The sequence below is a fragment of the Chiloscyllium plagiosum genome, unplaced genomic scaffold, assembly GCF_037043375.1.
Source record: "Chiloscyllium plagiosum isolate Xiang-an unplaced genomic scaffold, Cpla_swu_hap1 HiC_scaffold_22, whole genome shotgun sequence".
In the NCBI taxonomy this organism is placed as follows: Eukaryota; Metazoa; Chordata; class Chondrichthyes; order Orectolobiformes; family Hemiscylliidae; genus Chiloscyllium; species Chiloscyllium plagiosum.
Window position 1 is genome coordinate 40,234,175 of NW_028270160.1, and position 20,296 is coordinate 40,254,470.

General features: G+C 39.9%; 1 protein-coding gene across 2 annotated transcripts in view; it reads left to right on the forward strand.

Annotated features, from left to right (window-relative positions):
* The window catches only part of dpysl4 (dihydropyrimidinase like 4), a 37,679-nt gene extending 23,872 nt beyond the window's left edge, over positions 1 to 13,807 (forward strand). For both annotated transcript variants that reach the window (XM_043712564.2, XM_043712565.2), the window contains exons 7-14: positions 114 to 182; positions 1,792 to 1,912; positions 3,840 to 3,996; positions 4,347 to 4,488; positions 6,111 to 6,281; positions 8,982 to 9,161; positions 10,373 to 10,538; positions 11,810 to 13,807. In XM_043712564.2, the coding sequence (XP_043568499.1) occupies positions 114 to 182; positions 1,792 to 1,912; positions 3,840 to 3,996; positions 4,347 to 4,488; positions 6,111 to 6,281; positions 8,982 to 9,161; positions 10,373 to 10,538; positions 11,810 to 11,901 (1,098 nt within the window). In that variant the 3' untranslated portion in view covers positions 11,902 to 13,807. The remainder of the gene's footprint in view (positions 1 to 113; positions 183 to 1,791; positions 1,913 to 3,839; positions 3,997 to 4,346; positions 4,489 to 6,110; positions 6,282 to 8,981; positions 9,162 to 10,372; positions 10,539 to 11,809) is intronic.
* The last annotated feature ends 6,489 nt before the right edge of the window (positions 13,808 to 20,296 follow it).

The window sequence follows — 20,296 nt, forward strand, 5'->3', positions numbered from 1 at the left end:
GCAATTTTTCTGTAGCTTTACCATGAATAAATGAAAGTCTGCCAAGATCATCAGTTCTTTCGCAGCACTAAAGCACTGCTGTTTGTAAATTTAAAACTTCTATCTTTCTTCAGGAGCAGAAACGGATGCTTGAGCTCGGAATTACTGGACCAGAGGGACATGTTCTTAGTCGGCCAGAAGAGGTAACACAATTTTCTGCCACATTTTGAAGTGATTGTATCAGTAGATAGTGTTTTCTAATTCAGGAAGCGTTTAGAATTGAATACGGAAATGGTGACCATGCTCTGGGAGCATCGGGGATGGGATAGGTGAGCCACAACCTGATTTTACAGTTATCATGCTACTTTTCACCTGAGGTCACGACTTTTACCACACCTGGAGGCCAGAGAAGCAGGTAATTGGGATGAATTATCCACAAGGAAAAAGTGAAGACTGCAGTTATTGGAGAGTCAGAGTCGAAAAGTGTGACGCTGGAAGAGCACAGTGGGTCAGGCAGCATCTGAGGAACAGGAGAGTCAATGTTTCAGGTATATGCCCTAATCCCCTGCTCCTTGGGTGCTGCCTGACCTGCTGTGCTTTTCCAGTGCCACATGTTTTGACTGTGAATTAACTACAGCCTGTCAAGTAGGCTTCAAAGAGAGGTGACTGATTATGGGAGAGGGCCTTTCCCATTATACGCATCCTTGTGCAGTACGGAGTCCCCAATCAGGAAGGACCCTCTTTACCCCAAGACTATAGTCAGTGCACCAGGTTATGTGTGATTTGAGGCCTACTCCATCCACTGGTAAAATACCAGTGCAGCAAGAAAAGTCTCTTAAGTGATTGTTAATTGATCCCATGAGCCCAATGGTGGACAGGCCATCCAATACCTTCCTGAAGAAGGGCTAATGCCCGAAACGTCGATTCTCCTGTTCCCTAGATGCTGCCTGACCTGCTGCGCTTTTCCAGCAACACATTTCCATCTCTGATCTCCAGCATCTGCAGACCTCACTTTCTCCTCATCCAATACCACCCAGCTACTTGTAGGCACTCCTACCATTGCACTTATTTTTTGCATCTCACCACCACTCCCTGCCACCTGCCAACCTGGGTGGTGAAGTGTGAGATGTGGCTTATCATTTCAAGTTTACATATCTGGATTTACAAATTTGTTTTTGGAATCATCCCTGTGTTGAAAGCTGACAGTTGGTTTTCCAAAAGGGCAGTAGGATGGTGACCAAAAGCTGCTGAAAGGAAATCAAGGATCTCTTTACTTGAGACCACAGAGTACTGCCAATAGGTTGGGAGCAAGTGACCTATCATTTTGTCTAGGAGTGCACATGGAGAACTTTAAAGAAGCTTAAAATAAAAACAAACACTGAAAATGATAAACAAAATTAGTTTCTCTATTAATATCAGATAGCAATGCAATATTATTAAAAACAAAGCATATTTAGTGTGTTTTCAGATCCATACCTTATCTTTGGAATGTCTATGTATTAGAGCACACATATTTGACTTTGTTTGGAATCTAATCATTGACATTCTCAGTGTTCAAATGATTGCTGTATATTCAAAATTCTTAAACAAAGAAAAAGATAATATTCGCATATGTGGACATCTTTAAAATTGTACTGATGAGAGAGCTGTAAATGGGAAGTGTGCTTATTCTTTCTAATGAACTCTGAAATAGTGGAAAATCTAGAAAAAAAGGTTGGCGCTACTTATAACTGCTTGTCATATAGGTGGTAGGAGGGCATGGTGCAGACATTTTTCACTTAAGTTTAAACCTAATCAAAACATTTCTTTAAGGTTGAGGCTGAAGCAGTGTATCGTGCAATAACCATTGCAAGTCAAGCCAACTGCCCTCTGTATATCACCAAAGTGATGAGCAAGAGTGCTGCAGATATCATTGCACAAGCTCGGAAGAAAGGTAAACAACTAATTATGTTTCTGCTTGACAAGATGTAATGAGCCACAGGGATCAGTGCTGAGCCTCACACTTTAATAATTTATATGAATGACTTGGATGAAGGAACTGAAAGTACAGTTGCTGAACAAGTAAGTTGTGAAGAGGATGTAAAGAGGCTGTGTCAGGATATCAATATTTTAATGATGGGCAAAAATCCGGCACATGGAGCATAATGTGGGAAAATGTGAAGTTGTCCATTTCGGCAGGAAGAATAAAAAATAAGTATGCTATCTAAATGGTGAGAGATTGCAAAACTCAGGATGCCGCGGGATCTGGGTGTCCTAACTGCAAGGTGCACATATTGCAAGTAAGTAGAAAAGCTAATAAAATGTTCTTGTTTATGGTGAGGGAAGTCAAATACAAAAGTAAGGAGGTTATCTTGCAGTTTTACCGAACACCAGTGAGACCACATCTGGGATATTGCTCTCCTTATTTTATGAAGCAGTTTACAGAAGGTCTACCTGGAATGGGTGGGTTGTTGAATGAGTAAAAGTTGGATAAACTGGGTTTGTGTCTGCTGGAGCTTAGAGTAGGTGATTTGGTTGAAACACCATGATTCACTGTTTACATGCCAAACTTCCAGAGAGTAGGCAGAGCTTCTCACTGACCCCGGCACCTGGTGCTTGTTCATGGCTCTGGCTCCGACCCCACAGCTATTTGGACAGAAAGTAAATATTACAAGGACCTATTCTATTTTAATACCATTTTTTTGCTGGAATTCCATTCTGAGGACACCACTGGTCTGAAGACAATTTCAGATCGATTAGACTATTTCTCAGGTTTACTGCTTTCTGAATTCCTGTGATTTATCACTTTAATTAAAGGTTGTAAGAAGTAATTCTGATAGTCATAATTCATGCCAAGTTTTGGGGCCCTCTTTGGGGTGGTTTCCCTACCCTTGGACCAGGAGGCCGGCTTCAAGTGCACCTGCTCCAGAGGTGTAACATGTTGATTAGAAAAATAAGTTAAAACCAACCTTTACTCACCAACTTTGATTAGTGTCCCACAATCTAATTTGGGTTTAGCTTTGCTTCCAAGAAAAGCCCAAACTTTTGATTATCTTTAACTGTTCTGTGATTTAAAACGTAATGTTTCATTAAAAACAATTACATTTTTCTTAAAACATAGCTCCTTCCAAGATTATAATTTGGAGTTTTGAAGTAATTCTGCTGGAAGAACATTTTTTTTAAGATTAGATTACTTACAGTGTGGAAACAGGCCATTCGGCCCAACAAGTCCACACCAACCCGCAACCCACCCAGACCCATTCCCCTACATTTACCCCTTCACCCTAACTCTACGCGCAATTTAGCATGGCAAATTCGCCTAACCTATACATTTTTGGATTGTGGGAGGAAACCGGAGCACCTGGAGGAAACCCACGCAGACAGGGGAAGAATGTGCAAATTCCACACAGATAGTCGCCTGAGGCGGGAATTAAACCAGGTCTCTGGCGCTGTGAGGCAACAGTGCTAACCACTGTGCCACCGTGCCGCCCACTGATATGCTCATAAGGAAAGCAATATATCTGGGATGATCTGTGGTATTCACAATGCTACAGGACATTGTTCTTGACTAGTACATTTGAGGCAATTGAGGAGGGAGAATGATGTTCTACCTGATGGTGGGCAAGTTGCCTTGTTAGCAGGATTACCTGAACTGTTCACCTCCACAGTGTCTACAGTAGTCATTTAAATGTGTGTTTTTAGAATGTTCAAAGAAATTCACTTTTACCTAAATATTTGCTTATGCTTTGTTTGATTACTGTCTCATTAAAAGATTTTTTTTTCAATAAGCTGTTTAAGTTAAACCATTGTGACTTGAGAATTATGACCTAATGGACCCAATTTGGTCATGGTACAAGTCAGTTCTTTGTATGGTTTGACAGGTGCAGTCGTGTATGGAGAGCCTGTCACAGCAAGTCTTGGGACTGACGGATCCCACTACTGGAGTAAAAACTGGGCTAAAGCTGCAGCCTTTGTCACTTCTCCTCCACTCAGCGTTGATACGTCTACCCCTGATTACCTAAATTCTCTCCTCTCCTGGTATGAATATGTAGACTGAATCACCATTCACGAATATTTCTGATATAGTATCTTAGAAATGCTGATCGTACAGTAGAAGATAATAATGGACAAATTGTAAAGTTTGTGATGAGTGAAAAACTACAATCTGTGCTTTAATTGTTTATTGGATAAGCGTTAATGACAGAAACTCATTGGGAAGAAGTAAGAGAATTTCCTTTGGGCAGTCACTGTAGTGAAATTGTAACCTATTTTATGTTATTGGAGTTGATTACAAGAAGTACAAAGGTTCCTTTGGAATCACGGTGCTGAATTGATTCTGTTCATTCTGACACATGATAATATGGGTCTGATTTATTTCCTAAATACAGTGGGGATCTGCAGGTTACTGGCAGTGCTCACTGTGCCTTCACTACTGCACAGAAAGCAGTCGGAAAAGATGACTTCAGACTGATCCCGGAGGGAGTTAATGGTATTGAAGAAAGGATGACAATTATTTGGGATAAGGCTGTGGTATGTTAATCTTATCAAAGTAGTTGCTGCAGACTCATGTGCTGTTGAACTTTTTTTTAAGAAATATTGTTAATGGCAATACATTATTGCTTATCGGTAGCTGAACACCAAAGTACTCCAAATATAATGGTATTCTGAAATGACCTACACAGAGATCCAAAATTTCTGGGAAGAGAGAAAGTGAGGCAAGAGTGGTTGATGGTCAGATTTTCCATATGCATGTCCTTTATCAAGGAGGTTTACTGAGGAGTAATCCTTGACATTTCTGATAAAATTCCTTCTTTACACCCATGGAGGATGACTCGGGCATTTGAGACCTGGGGAAATTCCCTTTGGGGCCCATTAATGTCCTTAAAACCTTGCTAGAGTAACCTGATATTTGGAGTGGGGCATTCCATAAAAATCAAAAGAGTTTTTAAAAAGAATCCTTTGTTTCACTTGGTACCTTGGATGCTCTACTCTGCCTTGCAAGGGTAGATTAGTGAAAATTTATAGACCATGGCTAACATGCAAAATTCCCATCCCTGGAATTTCCACTGAGTCTAATCTGTTGACACAGTACCTCTGAGATTCCCTTGCCTTCACAACTGTTAGAACAATTTAAACATGCAAATACAATAACAATGAATTTTATTCATGTAGCACCATTCATATGACAAAGCATCCCAAGTTACCACACAGGAGCAAGAATCAGACCTAATTTGTCACTGAGCCAAATAAGCAAATAATAGGACTTGTGACCAAAAGCTTGATCAAAGAAGTGCAATTTAAGCTGCATTATTGGAGAAGAAAAGAGTAAAGAAATCAGAGAGAATCCCTGAGCTATAAGCTTAGGAAACTGAAGGCGAGACCCATTAACAGTGGTCTGCTTAAGAACTGAGAATGCTCATGTTGTAGATCTGGAAGAGTGCAGAAGGATTTTAGAGGGCTATCAGACTGGACAGATGTTACTGAGATAAGGAGGATGATTCGATAAAGGAATTTGAAAGCAATGATATCTCATTGAGGAGATTATCTGACTGGAAGTCAATATAAGTCAGCGTTGGGTGATCAGGAGTTGGTGAAGTTCAGGCTACAAGCAGCATGGTTTTCAATAAACTCACATTTGTGAAGGATCAAAGATTGAGCATTGAAATACTCAAATCTAAAGGTTGCACAGGCATGCTGGAGACTTTCAGCAGTAGATTAGCTGAGGCACAGGTGGAATTTGGCAATGTTACAGAAGGGATACTGAGTGATCTTGGTGGTGAAATGGATATGTGTTCAGAAGCTGATCTTGGCAGTCAGATATGACACCAAGATTGCAGAATGCTTGGTTTAGTCTCAGGCAGTCACCGGGGAGAAGGCTGAAGACAATGGTTAGGCAATGGATTTAAAAGTGGGGACCAAAGACAAAGACTTTGGTTTTCCCATTGTTTAACTGGAAAATAATTCCTCCTGTGCAGTACTCCAAGAAAAGAAGATTTTTAAATGACCACAAATTGAAACTGGTCTCTATTCAGCAGTCACCTGGACATATTTCACCAGGAATGTATAAAGAAAACGCCACATACCAAATAACTGGAGACTCACATTCAAACAACATAACCTCTGTGATTTATTTGAATTTTTTTATATTCTAGGCTACAGGAAAAATGAATGAGAACGAATTTGTAGCAGTTACAAGTACCAATGCTGCAAAGATCTTCAATCTGTACCCAAGAAAGGGACGAATCGCTGTTGGTTCTGATGCTGATTTGGTGATCTGGGATCCAGAGGCTGTCAAAATCATTTCAGCAAAGACACACAATCTGGTAATTCTAATTCTTTCCTAATTAATCCTGTATTTACTGGGTATAACTTCCAGATAATTATAAATCATTGGAATTCGTAATTTGTTCATCATTGGAATTCAACCTATTGACAAGCCCAATTGCTGACTGCCTTAGCCATTGCTGCGAGTTATTCATTAACAAGGAGCTATGGTCTTAAAATAACATTTTCTTACAACATCTATAAACACATTGAACTTGCCAGTTGATGGTTTCTAATGTCTGGTTTTATTCCTGCTTTTCTTTTGGTATAAAATGGTTTCCTCTTCAGAACGAAAGTGCTATTGCAAATCCAGGATCAATTCAGAAATTTGACTGTGCAGTGTATTTCAGTAGGAGGTTAATATCTGTGACAACTGAGGGTATTGAACCCAAAACCCCATTTATATGCTTCAAATATAATGAGAGTGTTGCTTCTTGGCACTTTGGCAATCTGACGACTACTATGTGCTTTCAGTTTCCTCATCTAAGAATATGTGTTTCTCCTGAAGTTTGGGATTAGTTTCACTGTTTGGGTGTGAAGAGCATAACTTTTCCCTTTCTGCCTCACTTTTCAGTTTTTGCAACATGATGTATACTTTTGGAAGCAGTGTTATTGAACTCCATTTGACTGTTGTGAACTTTAATAATAAGCATGCAACATTCTTTAGGGTGTTCAAGCGAGAAGAAAAGATAGACATTTACTCATACCCAGAATGTAAATGCAACAAAATATTTACGTTATTACTAATGAAACTTTTAATGGAATAACAAGAAAATGCATTATGACATTAAATTAGTTATTTAAGTTGGACTTAATGCAGGATGAGTGGGGTCTTCTCAAGTGATTCTTTAAAGATAAATAGAATTTGGAAGTCTCTGGGTGTCATCCAAAGTTGTTGCCGAGTCTTGGTAGAAAAAGCAAGAAAAACATTTTTTGCAGATGGGGACAAATTAGCTCCTGTCTCACAGTCTTGGTTGACTGATTGTTAAGCAGGGTTCTGTCACCTTGCTTGAGTTAACGTCTTTCATGAGTCCTGTTGGTCTCCAGACTAACTTGTCTATGGCTGGTTCTTGGGGTTATAGTATTTGCTTTCTGAGTTGAGTTTGGATCATGTGACCACACAATCGTTACCTCCATTGTCCACACACGACTTAACATTAGAAACAATTGCCAGGCAGTGAATGATGGATGTTGGCTGTTCACACCTGCTTGTGATACATTGATTTCTCCACACTTCTCTTAGTTAAGTTTCAAGTTTGCAGAAAGTGACTCTGGGGCAGGGGAGATGTGGAACTATTGAATTTGAGCTTTGGTTAATAGCCAAGTAGTGGAAGTGCAAATTCACAGGTAGTTTCACATTTTTATTGCCTTCAAATCAAGATCTATCGCCCATTGTCCTTCAACATTTTAGTGACTTTTCAGACTTATTTTGACATGTCAAGTAATCCTTATCCACCTCCAAATGACAAAAAGGTCACCTTCACTGGCCAATGTTTGTCCACTTCCAACAGAATTTGTATCTTAAAACTAATGAATATGACATGCGTTCATTGGATGTCAGAAAATGATACCCAATGTGTTATCAAAAGCATAAGCCAGGAAAATGAAAGTACATTTCCTGACATGACAATTAATGCATATTTGAGGATGTTCTTCTCTCACTGGGCCATGTGATAACGTAGATGTAGTACTCTTTCGCTGCCTTTAATTGCTGTGCTATCTATGAACTCAGAGATACAATTTAAGGAGGTGAATTCAGTACATATGTTGGGAAGAAAGGTTCCTCACCTGATGATTTGAGTATATCTGTTAGACCTTCAGGCATGGCATTTGGATACAAGATTTATTTCCTGTCAGTATATCATTTAGATTGCTTTGAGAGCAGTTTTTTGAAAATTGTTCAGGGTGGTACACCAAGAATAGCAAAATACAACTCACGTTAAGCTCAGGGAAATTTGTATTCTACCTCTGCAGTCAGTAATTACAACAAAGAGAAAAGAATCAAAAGACTGGAAATCTGAAATTAATACAGAAATGCTGAAAACACACCCAACTGACCGAAGGTCATCGACTTGGTAGAATCTCTTTAAAATCTGGCTCTCTGGGACTACTGGTCTCAGTGCTGTTGGGGAATTGGCTGATGAGAAAATGGCATGGTCTCTGCTTCCTATTTTTTTCACTGTTTCGCCAACTGCAATGTATTGAAGTTTGCTCACGTGTGTGTTTTGTGGATGCATGTAGACAGCATGGACTGTAACAAGTCAGCAAGTTAGACTGATTTGGCACCCCATCTGTCCATTTAACACACACACACAAGCTAAGTTTGTGTTTGACTGCATGAGAGAACTCCAGCAGTGCTCTTTAAAGACATCAGCATTCAATTGTCAGGAGGTACTACTTGCTGTGTCTTTTTGCAGTTGCAGAGCTAGTGGACATGCTGTTTTGCTGCAGGAATTGATTGCCGTTCTTTTGTTCAGAAGGGAGTGGTTTGGCTTTGAAAGTTAAGAGTGCACCCTTCAGCGATTGCAATTCACCTCCACCTTCTCAAGACCTATTAGAGATGGGAACTTGCCAGAAGCACCCCGAATCTACAAATAAATGAAAAAAAAAATTTTGTGCAGCGCTTGGGAGTTTAGTCGCAGTTTCACTTGGGCTACAATGTGATGGGTTTTGCTTTACTTATGAATTGTATCTCTTAGGCAATCGAATACAACATATTCGAAGGAATGGAATGCCGTGGTGCTCCTTCTGTTGTTGTAAGTCAAGGTAAAATTGTACTCGAGTATGGGACCATTCATGCCACAGAGGGCTCAGGGCGCTTCATTCCCAAGAAGACATTCCCAGACTATGTTTACAAAAGAATAAAAGCAAGAAGCAAGGTACGTGTTTAATCATTCTGCAAAAGTATTGCCATGTGAGGACGGTTAATTACAAATATATGCTTGGAATGGATAGCTCTACAATTGGCTCAAGTAAAACCTCTGCACATTGGATTATTTTGGGTATGAGAGTGTATTGCTATGATACTGTCATAATAGTCCAGAAACCTGGATTAACTATCAAATATTCAATAAGGAGGGATTAAATCATTCCCTTTTAAGATCTATCCAAAAATACTCAATAGCATAATTATTTTACATTTCATTTTGTACATGTTCTATACTCAGTGGACAGGATAAATACAGTTCCCCATTACTTAGAACTGTCATATTTTTTTTCTTTGATTTTGATTCTGATTTGGGTATTTTAGTTCAAGTTAAAATTTAATTCAGTGAAAGAATTCTTCTTCCATAAATTTTCAGATCTGCCAATTTTACACTTCATTTGTTTGTAGAATATAGTATACCACTGATCTCATGCTTTAGTTTGGAGATTGCTGATCAATCTTCTCAGATAGAGACAAAAAAAAAACTGCAGATGCTACAATCCAAAGTTGACAGGCAGGAGGATGGAAGAACACAGCAAGCCAGGCAGCACCAGAAGCTGCAGAAGCCAACTTCTCCACCTCCTGATTCTGCCTGGCTTGTTTTGTTCTTCCAGACTCCTGCCTGTCTACTGATCAATCTTTTCAGCCTAGGTGCAATCACTTTATAATTCTGAGAGTGCACATTTCTGCAAAGCCAAGGAACATGGCTAACAATTACTGAGATAATGTATCTGGTTTGGTGACCACCAATATTTCCATATATTAGTTTGCATGGTAACTGCAATAGCTATTAATCTTGTAAATACCTCTTCTGCACATTAATTTGGATAATCTGATATCTTTTTCCTTATGACTAAATGAATAAACAATGGAGATTAATTCTAAATCTGCTTGCACACAAATTTCGAACACATTCCCTTTAAAAGTGAGTAGTTATCAGCAAAATGTTACACACATGCTGCAGGATGACTATTAACTGAGTTTTCTTGAATAGTGAGTCACTTTCTAATTAAATGCTAGAATGGAAATCCGAATTGTTGGTTACACTGAAAAGCCTCCGGGATTTTGCCTTTAAAAATTGTCTGATGTGGTGTTGTGTTTGTAAAGTGTCGTATTAGTTAGAGATTAGCAGAGCAGTATCAAAGATCACTTCCATTTTTGCAGTTGGCTGAAATCCGAGGTGTTCCCAGGGGGATTTATGATGGTCCCGTCCAGGATGTCACTGTGGTTCCAAGAGCTATGACACCCATTCCATCAGCTAGGATGTCTCCAGCTAAACAACCGATTCAACCACCACGAAACCTTCACCAATCTGGATTCACTCTAGCTGGTAATAAAGTGTTTGCCATTAATTTCTAAACAAATGGTTAAGGTACAACTTTAATTCTCAAATTTGATCTCCTGCACAAATCTCCTGCACTGTTCGCAGATTCAAATGAAATTCAGTAACATGGCCTCTTAAGTAAGCAAGTTGAATTGGACAGGCAAATGGACGTACATGGAATAGCATAGGTGGGATGGGCTTCAGATTAGTATGAAAGCAGTGCAACATCGAGGGCCGAAGGGCCTGTACTGCATTGCCTGTACTGGAATGCATTTGAAAATATACATTCTATGGCTTCATCCATCCGTCATTATCATACTGTTGAAAATGCAAAATATGATCAAAATTGTAAAAGAATGTTAAAACAGACTTGTCAAGATGAATAGGAAAGGTTTGAAGAGCTATGGGCCAGGAGCTGGCAGTTGGGACTAGTTTAGTTTGGGATTATGTTTAACATGGACTGGTTCGACCAAAGTGTCCATTTCCATGCTGTACGACTATGATGTTTTAGGTAATGAATGCATTTTGATGTCATCAAATACTTCACTCAACATGTTTCACGGACAGCATGTGACAGAAACTTTATTGCCAACTGATCTGACATTTGGTGATGATGTGGTGATGTCCAGCCCAAAGGAATAATACACTTGAAGCAATTACCAAAGTGACCTCACAATAAGAACATTCAATGTGGGTCAGTAAATAAAGCCCAACTTCCCATTGAGGTGATTGTAAAACAGTAGCGCTCAGAGGAGACCAGAGCGGGTGGGCTGGCTAGTATTTATCCATCCACTTCTACCCCTGAAACAGAGTTGCTGGTCATTGAGCACATTGCTTTTTATGTGACCCTACTGTGTGTGAATTGGCTCCTGTCCTTTCCTGTTTTACGTTTCAAAAGGATCTCACTGGCTATGAAGCACTGTAGAATGTCTTAAGGACAAGAAAGAAACTATATAAACAAATGAAATTCCTTCTTTCTTTGTGGTTCCCTTTATGCTCAGCTGAAGAATGCTCGTAAGTGTCCTCTCCTGGCAGAGTGGAGGCATTACACCTTCTGGAGAAAATGAATGCAACAATGGAAAGACTGAGCATATTGGAATTACATGGGAAAATATACCATTTTAAATTTAATCAGTACTAGTTTGAGACTGATCTCTCTTAATTTATATCTTATGTCCTCTTTAAAATAGATTAACTTTCATATAAATGGTTTAACACAACAGTATTAAAATCATCACTCCTCTGTGACACTGAATTTGCTTTTTCATCCATTATAGGGACGCAGGCCGATGATCACATTCCTCGTCGTCCCACCCAGCGTATCAGTGCACCCCCTGGTGGCCGTTCGAACATAACAACTCTGGGCTGAACTTCAACCAGAACAACCTGATTAAAATGATAATCTCAGAGCCCTAATATTGCTGCAGGTTTTGTCATCCGAGGCTCAGATATATTCTCACAAGCAGCTGTGTGCAGTACAGTATTTGCTGCAAAGATGGTCATGAAGTCACTGCCTTTAGCTGATAAATGATGCATTTGAAAACTTTTTGATCTGCCGATAATTCAGAGGTACAGTTTTTTGTATTGTAAAAAAACCCGTTAATTTATATTAATATTTGACTTAATTGGGAAGTGTGTAACAAGCATTGAGACAACTGTTGTTTCATTGTTGTGACTACGTAAAGTTGTATTTGTGGTTCATTTGAAAGCATGATAGTGATATTGAAAGTAATGTGTAATTTCCTTTGTACTACCACAGGAGTCTGACAGTCTAAAGCAATGTAAGACATACATTGATTGCAAAAGTATTGAGGTTCTAAAGTATTTTAATAACTTTCTACAGTCACATGTCAACTGTAATTCAAGCTGCTGTGGTGCAGTTTAGTGTTTCATATATACGCACTGTTTACAGGGTAACCTTTCAAAGTTTTTACCAATTAACATGATGTACATTTTAGTGAACCAAAAAGTATAATCTTTCCTCACATCAAATATGCATTTTTTGGGGTTCGATCTTAAGTATGGCTGTGAAAGTTTGTCAAGTGTTGGTGATGGTGACCTGGTTGACATGGTGAGGGGTGTTTCTACCTGAACACTTGGGCAAGTAAAGTAGCAGAGTGGCTCCGCTGTCTGTTATAGAACTTCATCCTTTTTTTTGCCCCTTATAATCAATGGCAGTGATAATTGGGCACATTCTATAACATATGGCAATCTACCAAGTCAGCGAAAGTGAAACCTAACTCCAATTAATCTGAATTGCCCTTGTACATCATCCCTTTCTCCTGCTTCTCTGTATAATGGAAACAATTATGCTTAAGATAAGAGTATAGTCTTGCTCATTTATCTAAGTTTACTTAGCTAATAACTTTCCCTTTACCAGGATTTAAATGCCATTTATCACTAGTGCAATTGTCGTAAACATTGTGCTAGTTTACTAAATGGAGGAGTCAGGCTCGCCATCTTTTATTAGCCTTAGTGACAGTCAAGAATGCCATGAACTTCAAAACATTGGTCTTTGTACAAAACCCCAAATGGTAATTCCCCCAAATGGTAATATCTTAAAATGGCAGTGGTGTTGTCTTGTATGTTTAACATGTTTTTTGCTTGAATGTCATTAGAGTACCTTGAACTTTTTGAGAAGGCTTGAATAGTTTCAATATGTTGTGCAGGCTTCATTTTTAACTCTTTCTCAATTGACTTTGGCTCATTTCTGCTATTATGACATTAGCAGCTTCTACTGTTTTATGATTTTAAGATTTCTAAAAAATGGTTGATCTTAACTGAATCAGAGCATAATTCGAAAGTAGCTTGTAACAAAAATGGGAGCTTTTTGTATTGGGTGGCTAGAGTGTGAAATATTAACCGTTGAACTCTTTACTGGCTGAATGAAATGATCAGATTAGATCTGTTGCATGGAAATAGCAATGTTTTACAAAACTGTCTCATATTTAGTCAAATTTAATCTGATTATGGAAAACCTAATCAATTGCTATCAAACATGTAGTTAACTACTTTCAACTCAAACAGACATTTGTCTTATTTCGCAGTATTACACTTAAATTTGATAATTCAAGTGAAAATAAAATGCTTTGAACTGAATTCTAGCGTTGATGACCATCTATAGTTTGTCTACATTGATTAGAAAGCCAAAGCTTTCAAATTTCATTAAAAAAACAGTTAGAGTTACTAATGAATTTTACAGAACATACAAAAGCCTGAAAATTCTTGTTTCAATCTAATGGGTCATCCTTATCAAATAAAAATGTTATGGAAAATGAATGCCTCAATGTCCCTCATTTTTACACACACCAATGGACACTGAACCAATAGTTTATCATCAGAGTGCTTTAAGTGACTGAATCAGTTTCAGTGTCCTGATTTAAATGGGCAAGTATTTGGAATTGGTTTCTTCAGTCTCTTTTCTCATATACCTAATTTCAGCCAGTGTAAACACATTAAACAAGCTTTGTGAAAATAGTTTCTCAAACATGTTTTTTTTGTATATAGACATCTCATTTTATTTACTGATTGATAATTATTCTGAATTACATTCTCAATAAAAATCTGATCTGTCTCTGAATGCCTTTTGAAGACAACACTAACGTGTTTTAAGCCACAGGTATTATTACAGTACTTAGAAATGTAGGCAGGAACTTAATGAGTGCAAAGTGAATTACACCTATCTATTGGAGCAGAGGTGAGAGCTCTGTGTCTCTTCTCTATGAAAGAAGTGTACCTTCCTGGAAAATTACTTTGGGCATTCAATTTAATTAGGTCCCTAAGCAAGAGCCATTCCATCCCTGAAAGTTGCTGGGTAGCGAGAGGCTGGCAGCTCTCCAGTACCAGTAATTCCACTGAATGCAATGCTACAGCCACTACTAGACATGACCAGCAGGGTTCAGCAATGGATCCCGAGATTGAAGCAAAGGTTGGATGGGGTCACAGAAAGGCAATCAGTGACAAAGAGCATACTGGGAAGTCAGAAGCAGGGCAAGGGGTTTGCTTGCAAGGGCACTCCCCCTTCCTGATGTCATGTCCCTTGAATGGGCACGGACTGCCATCTAATTCACGTAGGCCATTGGCACACCTGATAGGATTTGCCGCAAAGCCTCCCCAGATGGAGAGTCCTTTGCCAATTGGCCTCCAGGCAGGGAGTTTCTGCCCCCCCCCCCCCCCCCCATTCCCGAGTTTGATTAGAATGGGGATTTAGGAAAGTTGCCTCATTCAAAAACCAATGCCCTCCACCTCCCAGTTTGCCTTATGGTGAATGCAGGGGACATTACATTTCACCCGTGGAAATGTGGAATATTCACAGAGAGCAGAAAGAGATTGGACCCAGGAAGGAGAAGAGCTGTCCAGCTTCATCCACCTCTCAGTACTGCGTTCAGATGTCAAGGTGACGTTATCCAAAGTGCTTATCGAAGTTATATTTTTAAAATGCAATGAGGGTTTCGACATTTCACATGCTTCAAAGCAGCACATTGCTGAAAGGTTTCTCCTCCATTCCCCAGGCCTATTAACCACTCTTACAAATGGTACCTTTCTATCAACTGTATCGAGGCCCTTCATCATTTTAATGCATTAAATAAAATTTATTCCAAGGAAAAGAATTCCAGCTGATCCAGTCTATCCTCATAGCTAATATTCTTCATTCCTCGGGAAAAAAAAGTTCAAACTGTCTCTATGATCTATCTAGTGCAGTTCTAGGATAACCTTCCTGCTCTTATATTTAATGTTTGACTAATAAAGGATACAATCCCAAATGGTCTCTTACATACCTTATCTACTTTCAACTACTGCCTTTCAGGGATCTATGATCATGCGCTGTCTTTCTCAACATTTACTATCTTAATCATTTATTGTTTAATTCCTTGCCTTTTGTTGCCCTCCCCAAATACATTACCAGATGTTTTTCCAAATTTAATTTCTGGTTACTGATATTTTCACAGAATTGTTATGGTGTTAGGAGAAGGCTATTCAGCCCATCATGCCTGCATTGGTTGTTCAAACAAGTATCATTAGCGAGAGCCAATCTCTTGCCTTTTCCCCAAATCCTGGCACATCATTTCTACCTAAATAACCATCCAATGCCCTCTTGAATACCTGAATTAAACCTGCCTCCACCACACTTCCAAGCAGTGGATTCCATACCCTAACTATCTACTCAGTGAATACAGTTTTTCTCACTTCACCCTTGCTTCTTTTTCACATCACTTTTAAATCACAGGGTCTACCCTGTCATTTATATCAAAAATATTTTCTCATAAATGAATATCATTTTGACTAGAAAAGTTGGTTTCTTGGAATGAAAGGTGTGATTACAACTTGGGAAATATGTATTTCTGTATTATCTATAGAACTTGCAGTTGGCTGAATGATCATTGTAAAGGATCTTTGGGAATAAGCTAGTTGTACTGTGAACTCCAAAGATATAAGATTCTCCAGTGATGACTGATAAGGAATGCGATGGAATAAGACAAAACTGGGGTGGTGGCAGTGACAAAATCAAGACAGATGCAAAATTAAATAAAGATAACATTCTTGCCACCTATCAGTTTGATGGATGCCACTGCACAATGGACTGATTTTCCATATTCTAAGATCAGTGATGAGAATGTCACTGTTAAGCATATTATCATCTGGTACGTAGTGAATCCATTACAATTGACCCACACTTCATAAGAGAACTCAGCATGCAATGTTTTACTTTCACTCATCTTAAAGTGACATTGGCAATGTGACAAAAGTCACTGCCAGTAGGAGAAGAAGCCTCCTTTTATCCATCAAACTTCAGAGATGTTAGAACACACTTCTCTACACAGAGAACACAGAGTAGGTGCAACTTGAATTTGGGCCTCTTTGCTCAGAGATAAGGATGCTACCACTGCACCACAACAGCCCTCCCTGCTACACCTGGTATTCCCAGGAGGTCTGAGCTGAAAATGTGTTGTTGGAAAAGCGCAGCAGGTCAGGCAGCATTCAAGGAGGAGGAGAATCGACATTTCGGGCATGAGCTCTTCTTCGGGAATAAGGAGAGTGTGCCAAGCAGGCTAAGATAAAAGGTAGGGAGGAGGGACTTTGGGGAGGGGCTTTGGAAATGTGATAGGTGGAAGGAGGTTAAGGTAAGGGTGATAGGCCGGAGAGGGGGTGGGGGCAGAGAGGTCAGGAAGAAGATTGCAGGTTAGGAAGGTGGTGTTGAGTTCGAGGGTTGGGACTGAGACAAGGTGTGGGAAGGGGAAATGAGGAAACTGGAGAAATCTGAGTTCATCCCTTGTGGTTGGAAGGTTCCTAGGCGGGAGATGAGGCGCTCTTCCTCCAGCCGTCGTGTTGCTATGGTCTGGCGATGGAGGAGTCCAAGGACCTGCATGTCCTTGGTGGAGTGGGAGGGGGAGTTGAAGTGTTGAACCACAGGGTGGTTGGGTTGATTGGTCCGGGTGTCCCAGAGGTGTTCTCTGAAACGTTCCGCAAGTAGGCGGCCTGTCTCCCCAATATAGAGGAGGCCACATCGGGTGCAGCGGATGCAGTAAATGATGTGTGTGGAGGTGCAGGTGAATTTGTGGCAGATATGGAAGGATCCCTTGGGGCCTTGGAGGGAAGTAAGGGGGGAGGTGTGGGCGCAAGTTTTGCATTTCTTGCCCAGCCATGTATTAACCAGGCCTGTGTCTGCTGAGCTTCCAAAATATTGATATACTGTTTAATGGTTTAATTATTGTTTGATTATGAGTCTGATAACTGATTTATGTTCACTATGCATAATTAGTTAAGCCTTGGGGATGACTCACAGCTATAAGAAACAGAAGCTACAGGAAGGTGAGCTGCAAACATAACTATGGACATTTTGTGATTGCAAAGATGTTTTAAAACTCTTATAAATAAGCTGGTTGCATATTTTTAAGCAAGTGTCAACTCTAGTGATTCAAGACATAAAATTTACAACATTCACACAACAGCTGACAAAATTTTAATGGTGCACAGGTCAGATGGAATCCAGTCATGGGGTGACTGATTTAGGTAAAACTTGAAAGGGTTCAGAAAGGATTTACAAGGATGTTGCCAGGGTTGGAGGATTTGAGCTATAGGGAGAGACTGAATAGGCTGGGGCTCTTTTTCCTGGAGCGTCGGAGATTGAGGGGTGACTTTAATAGATTGGATTAGATTAGATTGGATTCTCTACAGTATGGAAACAGGCCCTTTGGCCCAACAAGTCCACACAGACCCTACGAAGAGTAACCCACCCAGCCCCATTCCCCTACCCTATATTTACCCCTGACTAATACACCTAATGCTTTGGGCAAATTAGCATGATCAATTCAACTGACTTGCACATCTTTGGACTGTGGGAGGAAACCGGAGCACCCGGTGGAAACCCATGCAGACACGGGGAGAATGTGCAAACTCCACACAGTCAACGGAGGTGGGAATTGAACATGGGTCCCTGGTGCTATGAGGCAGCAGTGCTAACAAAATCATGAGGGGCATGGACAGGATAAGTAGGCAAAGTCTTTCCCCATGGAAGGTCCAAAACTAGAGGGCATTGCTTTTAAGGTGAGGGGGAAAGATTTAAAAGGGACCTAAGGGGCAACCTTTTCACGCAGAGGGTGGTGTTTATACGGAATGAGCTGCCAGAGGAAATGGTAAAGGCTGGTACAATTACAGCATTTAAAAGGATGAGTATATGAATAGGAAGGGTTTAGAAGGATATGGGCCAAATGCTGGCAAATGGGACGAGATTAATTTAAGATATCTGGTCAGCATGGACAAGTTGGACTGAAGGATGTATTTACATGCTGTAAAGCTCTATGTCTATGACTATGACTGTATGTCCTTGCCCTGGATGCGGTCAAGATTATCATGTTGACATAGCTCCATCATCAACGCAAATGGTGAAAATTCCATTCTGTGTCTAACCTGAGTCTCTGAGAAGACAGAAATGCTGGGAAAGGTCAGAAATTTGTCAGAAGGTCAATTGCTGCGCAGTCTGCCCAGCCTCTCTTCTCTATTTCTCAGAAAAATGTTGATGTGATTCCAGAATATTAATGAGACTGTAAATTGAAGGCACCATCAAGGAGCAGAGGTTGATGATTGGGATTTTTATTGTTAGATGTGGTTAATAGTGGTGTGACTGTTTCCTGCCATTTGCCAGCTCAAGCTGTGATGTTGTTCAAGCATAACATAGGTTGTTTGTATATAAAATAAATTTTCAATTGAGTTGAACACTAGAGGGAGAAATTTGCTCACGTAGTGACACTTTGGGATTCTTCATTGACATGCGAGTTGTGTCGATAGTGGCTGGCAACACTGTCAGATCCTCGGAAAATTTGTGTAAGTTAGTGCAATGTTTAAAATGATGCAATTCAAAAAAAAATTAATTTCCCACTGAGGGTTTTAAACAAACAGCTACACTCTAACACTCTAACCTGATGATGAAATGGTGATCATTACTGAAGCTTCCTGAATGCTCTACTGTAATAATGTCTTCGTTGATTGGCTGCAAACAACTTCAAGCTTCTTTCTCTGTGTCAGATATGAACCTAATCACTAGCAATTTATTCCCTCAACGCACATTGGCCGAACTTTAAGTGGAGTCTTTTATGCCATACTCAGTCAAATGCTGCCTTGACCACAGATTCAATTTGGGTATTCACGAGGGCATTGGATGGTTATTTATGGCATTCAAACTCTGGGGACATGCCTGGTTCAGAGGTGGGAGAAGTTCTGGTGAAGCATAAACTGAACATTAAAGAATTGATTATTGTTGCTGTTTAATGGTCTCCTTCCATTATCTCTAAGATGATTAGAAAAGGCAATTAGAGTATTAATTGCTATTAGGGAATTTACATCTGTTAGGTGGTTAGCACTGCTGCCTCACAGCGCCAGAGACCCCGGTTCAACTTCCGCCTCAGGCGACTGATTGTGTGGAGTTTGCACGTTGTCCCCGTGTCTGCGTGGGTTTCCTCCCACAGCCCAAAAATGTGCAGTTTAGGTGAATTGGCCATGCTAATTTGTCTGTAGTGTTAAGTGAAGGGGTAAATGTAGGGGAATGGGTCTGGGTGGGTTGTGCTTCAGTGGGTCAGTGTGGACTTGTTGGGCCGAAGGGCCTGTTTCCACACTGTAAGTAATCTAATCTAAACTGACATCTAGCAGTGCTTGGATAGTTTAGTCCAGCAGTTCTCAATGATGTGTGGGGTCTGTACCAGTTGGCAAAGCTGAGTTTTGGCCCTATTTAAGGGTAGGGTGAATGCTCATAAATACAGTACATGACTGAACTGGAGTAGTGGGTAGGAATGGAGGACAGATTGAAATGCTACAAGTGAAGGAGTGCTCTCAGAACTTGGAAAAGATCCCCCAAAACAAGCAGGCTTTGAAATAAGACCATAAGAGACTTTTAGACATAGGAGCAGAAATTTGGCCATTCAGCCAATTGAGTCTGCTTCACCACTCAATCATGGCTGATAAGTTTCTCAACCCCATTCTCCCATTTGATCCCCTTGACAATCAAGAACCTATCTATCTCAGTCTTTGAGTGTACTTAATGACCTGGCCTCCACAGCATCCTGTGGCAATATATCAAAATGGAAAAGCAATGAAGAGGAATTAAAATGAATTCTATTGATCTTTATTGCCAACTAACAATACAAAATATTTTAAGCACAGAATAAAGTTATATAATCCTCAAAATAGTCATGAATAACTTGGCGACAGATTATATACATTTTACAACTCTCAGAAGTGATTAGTTATTCAGTTAGTGGATGCTACTGTTG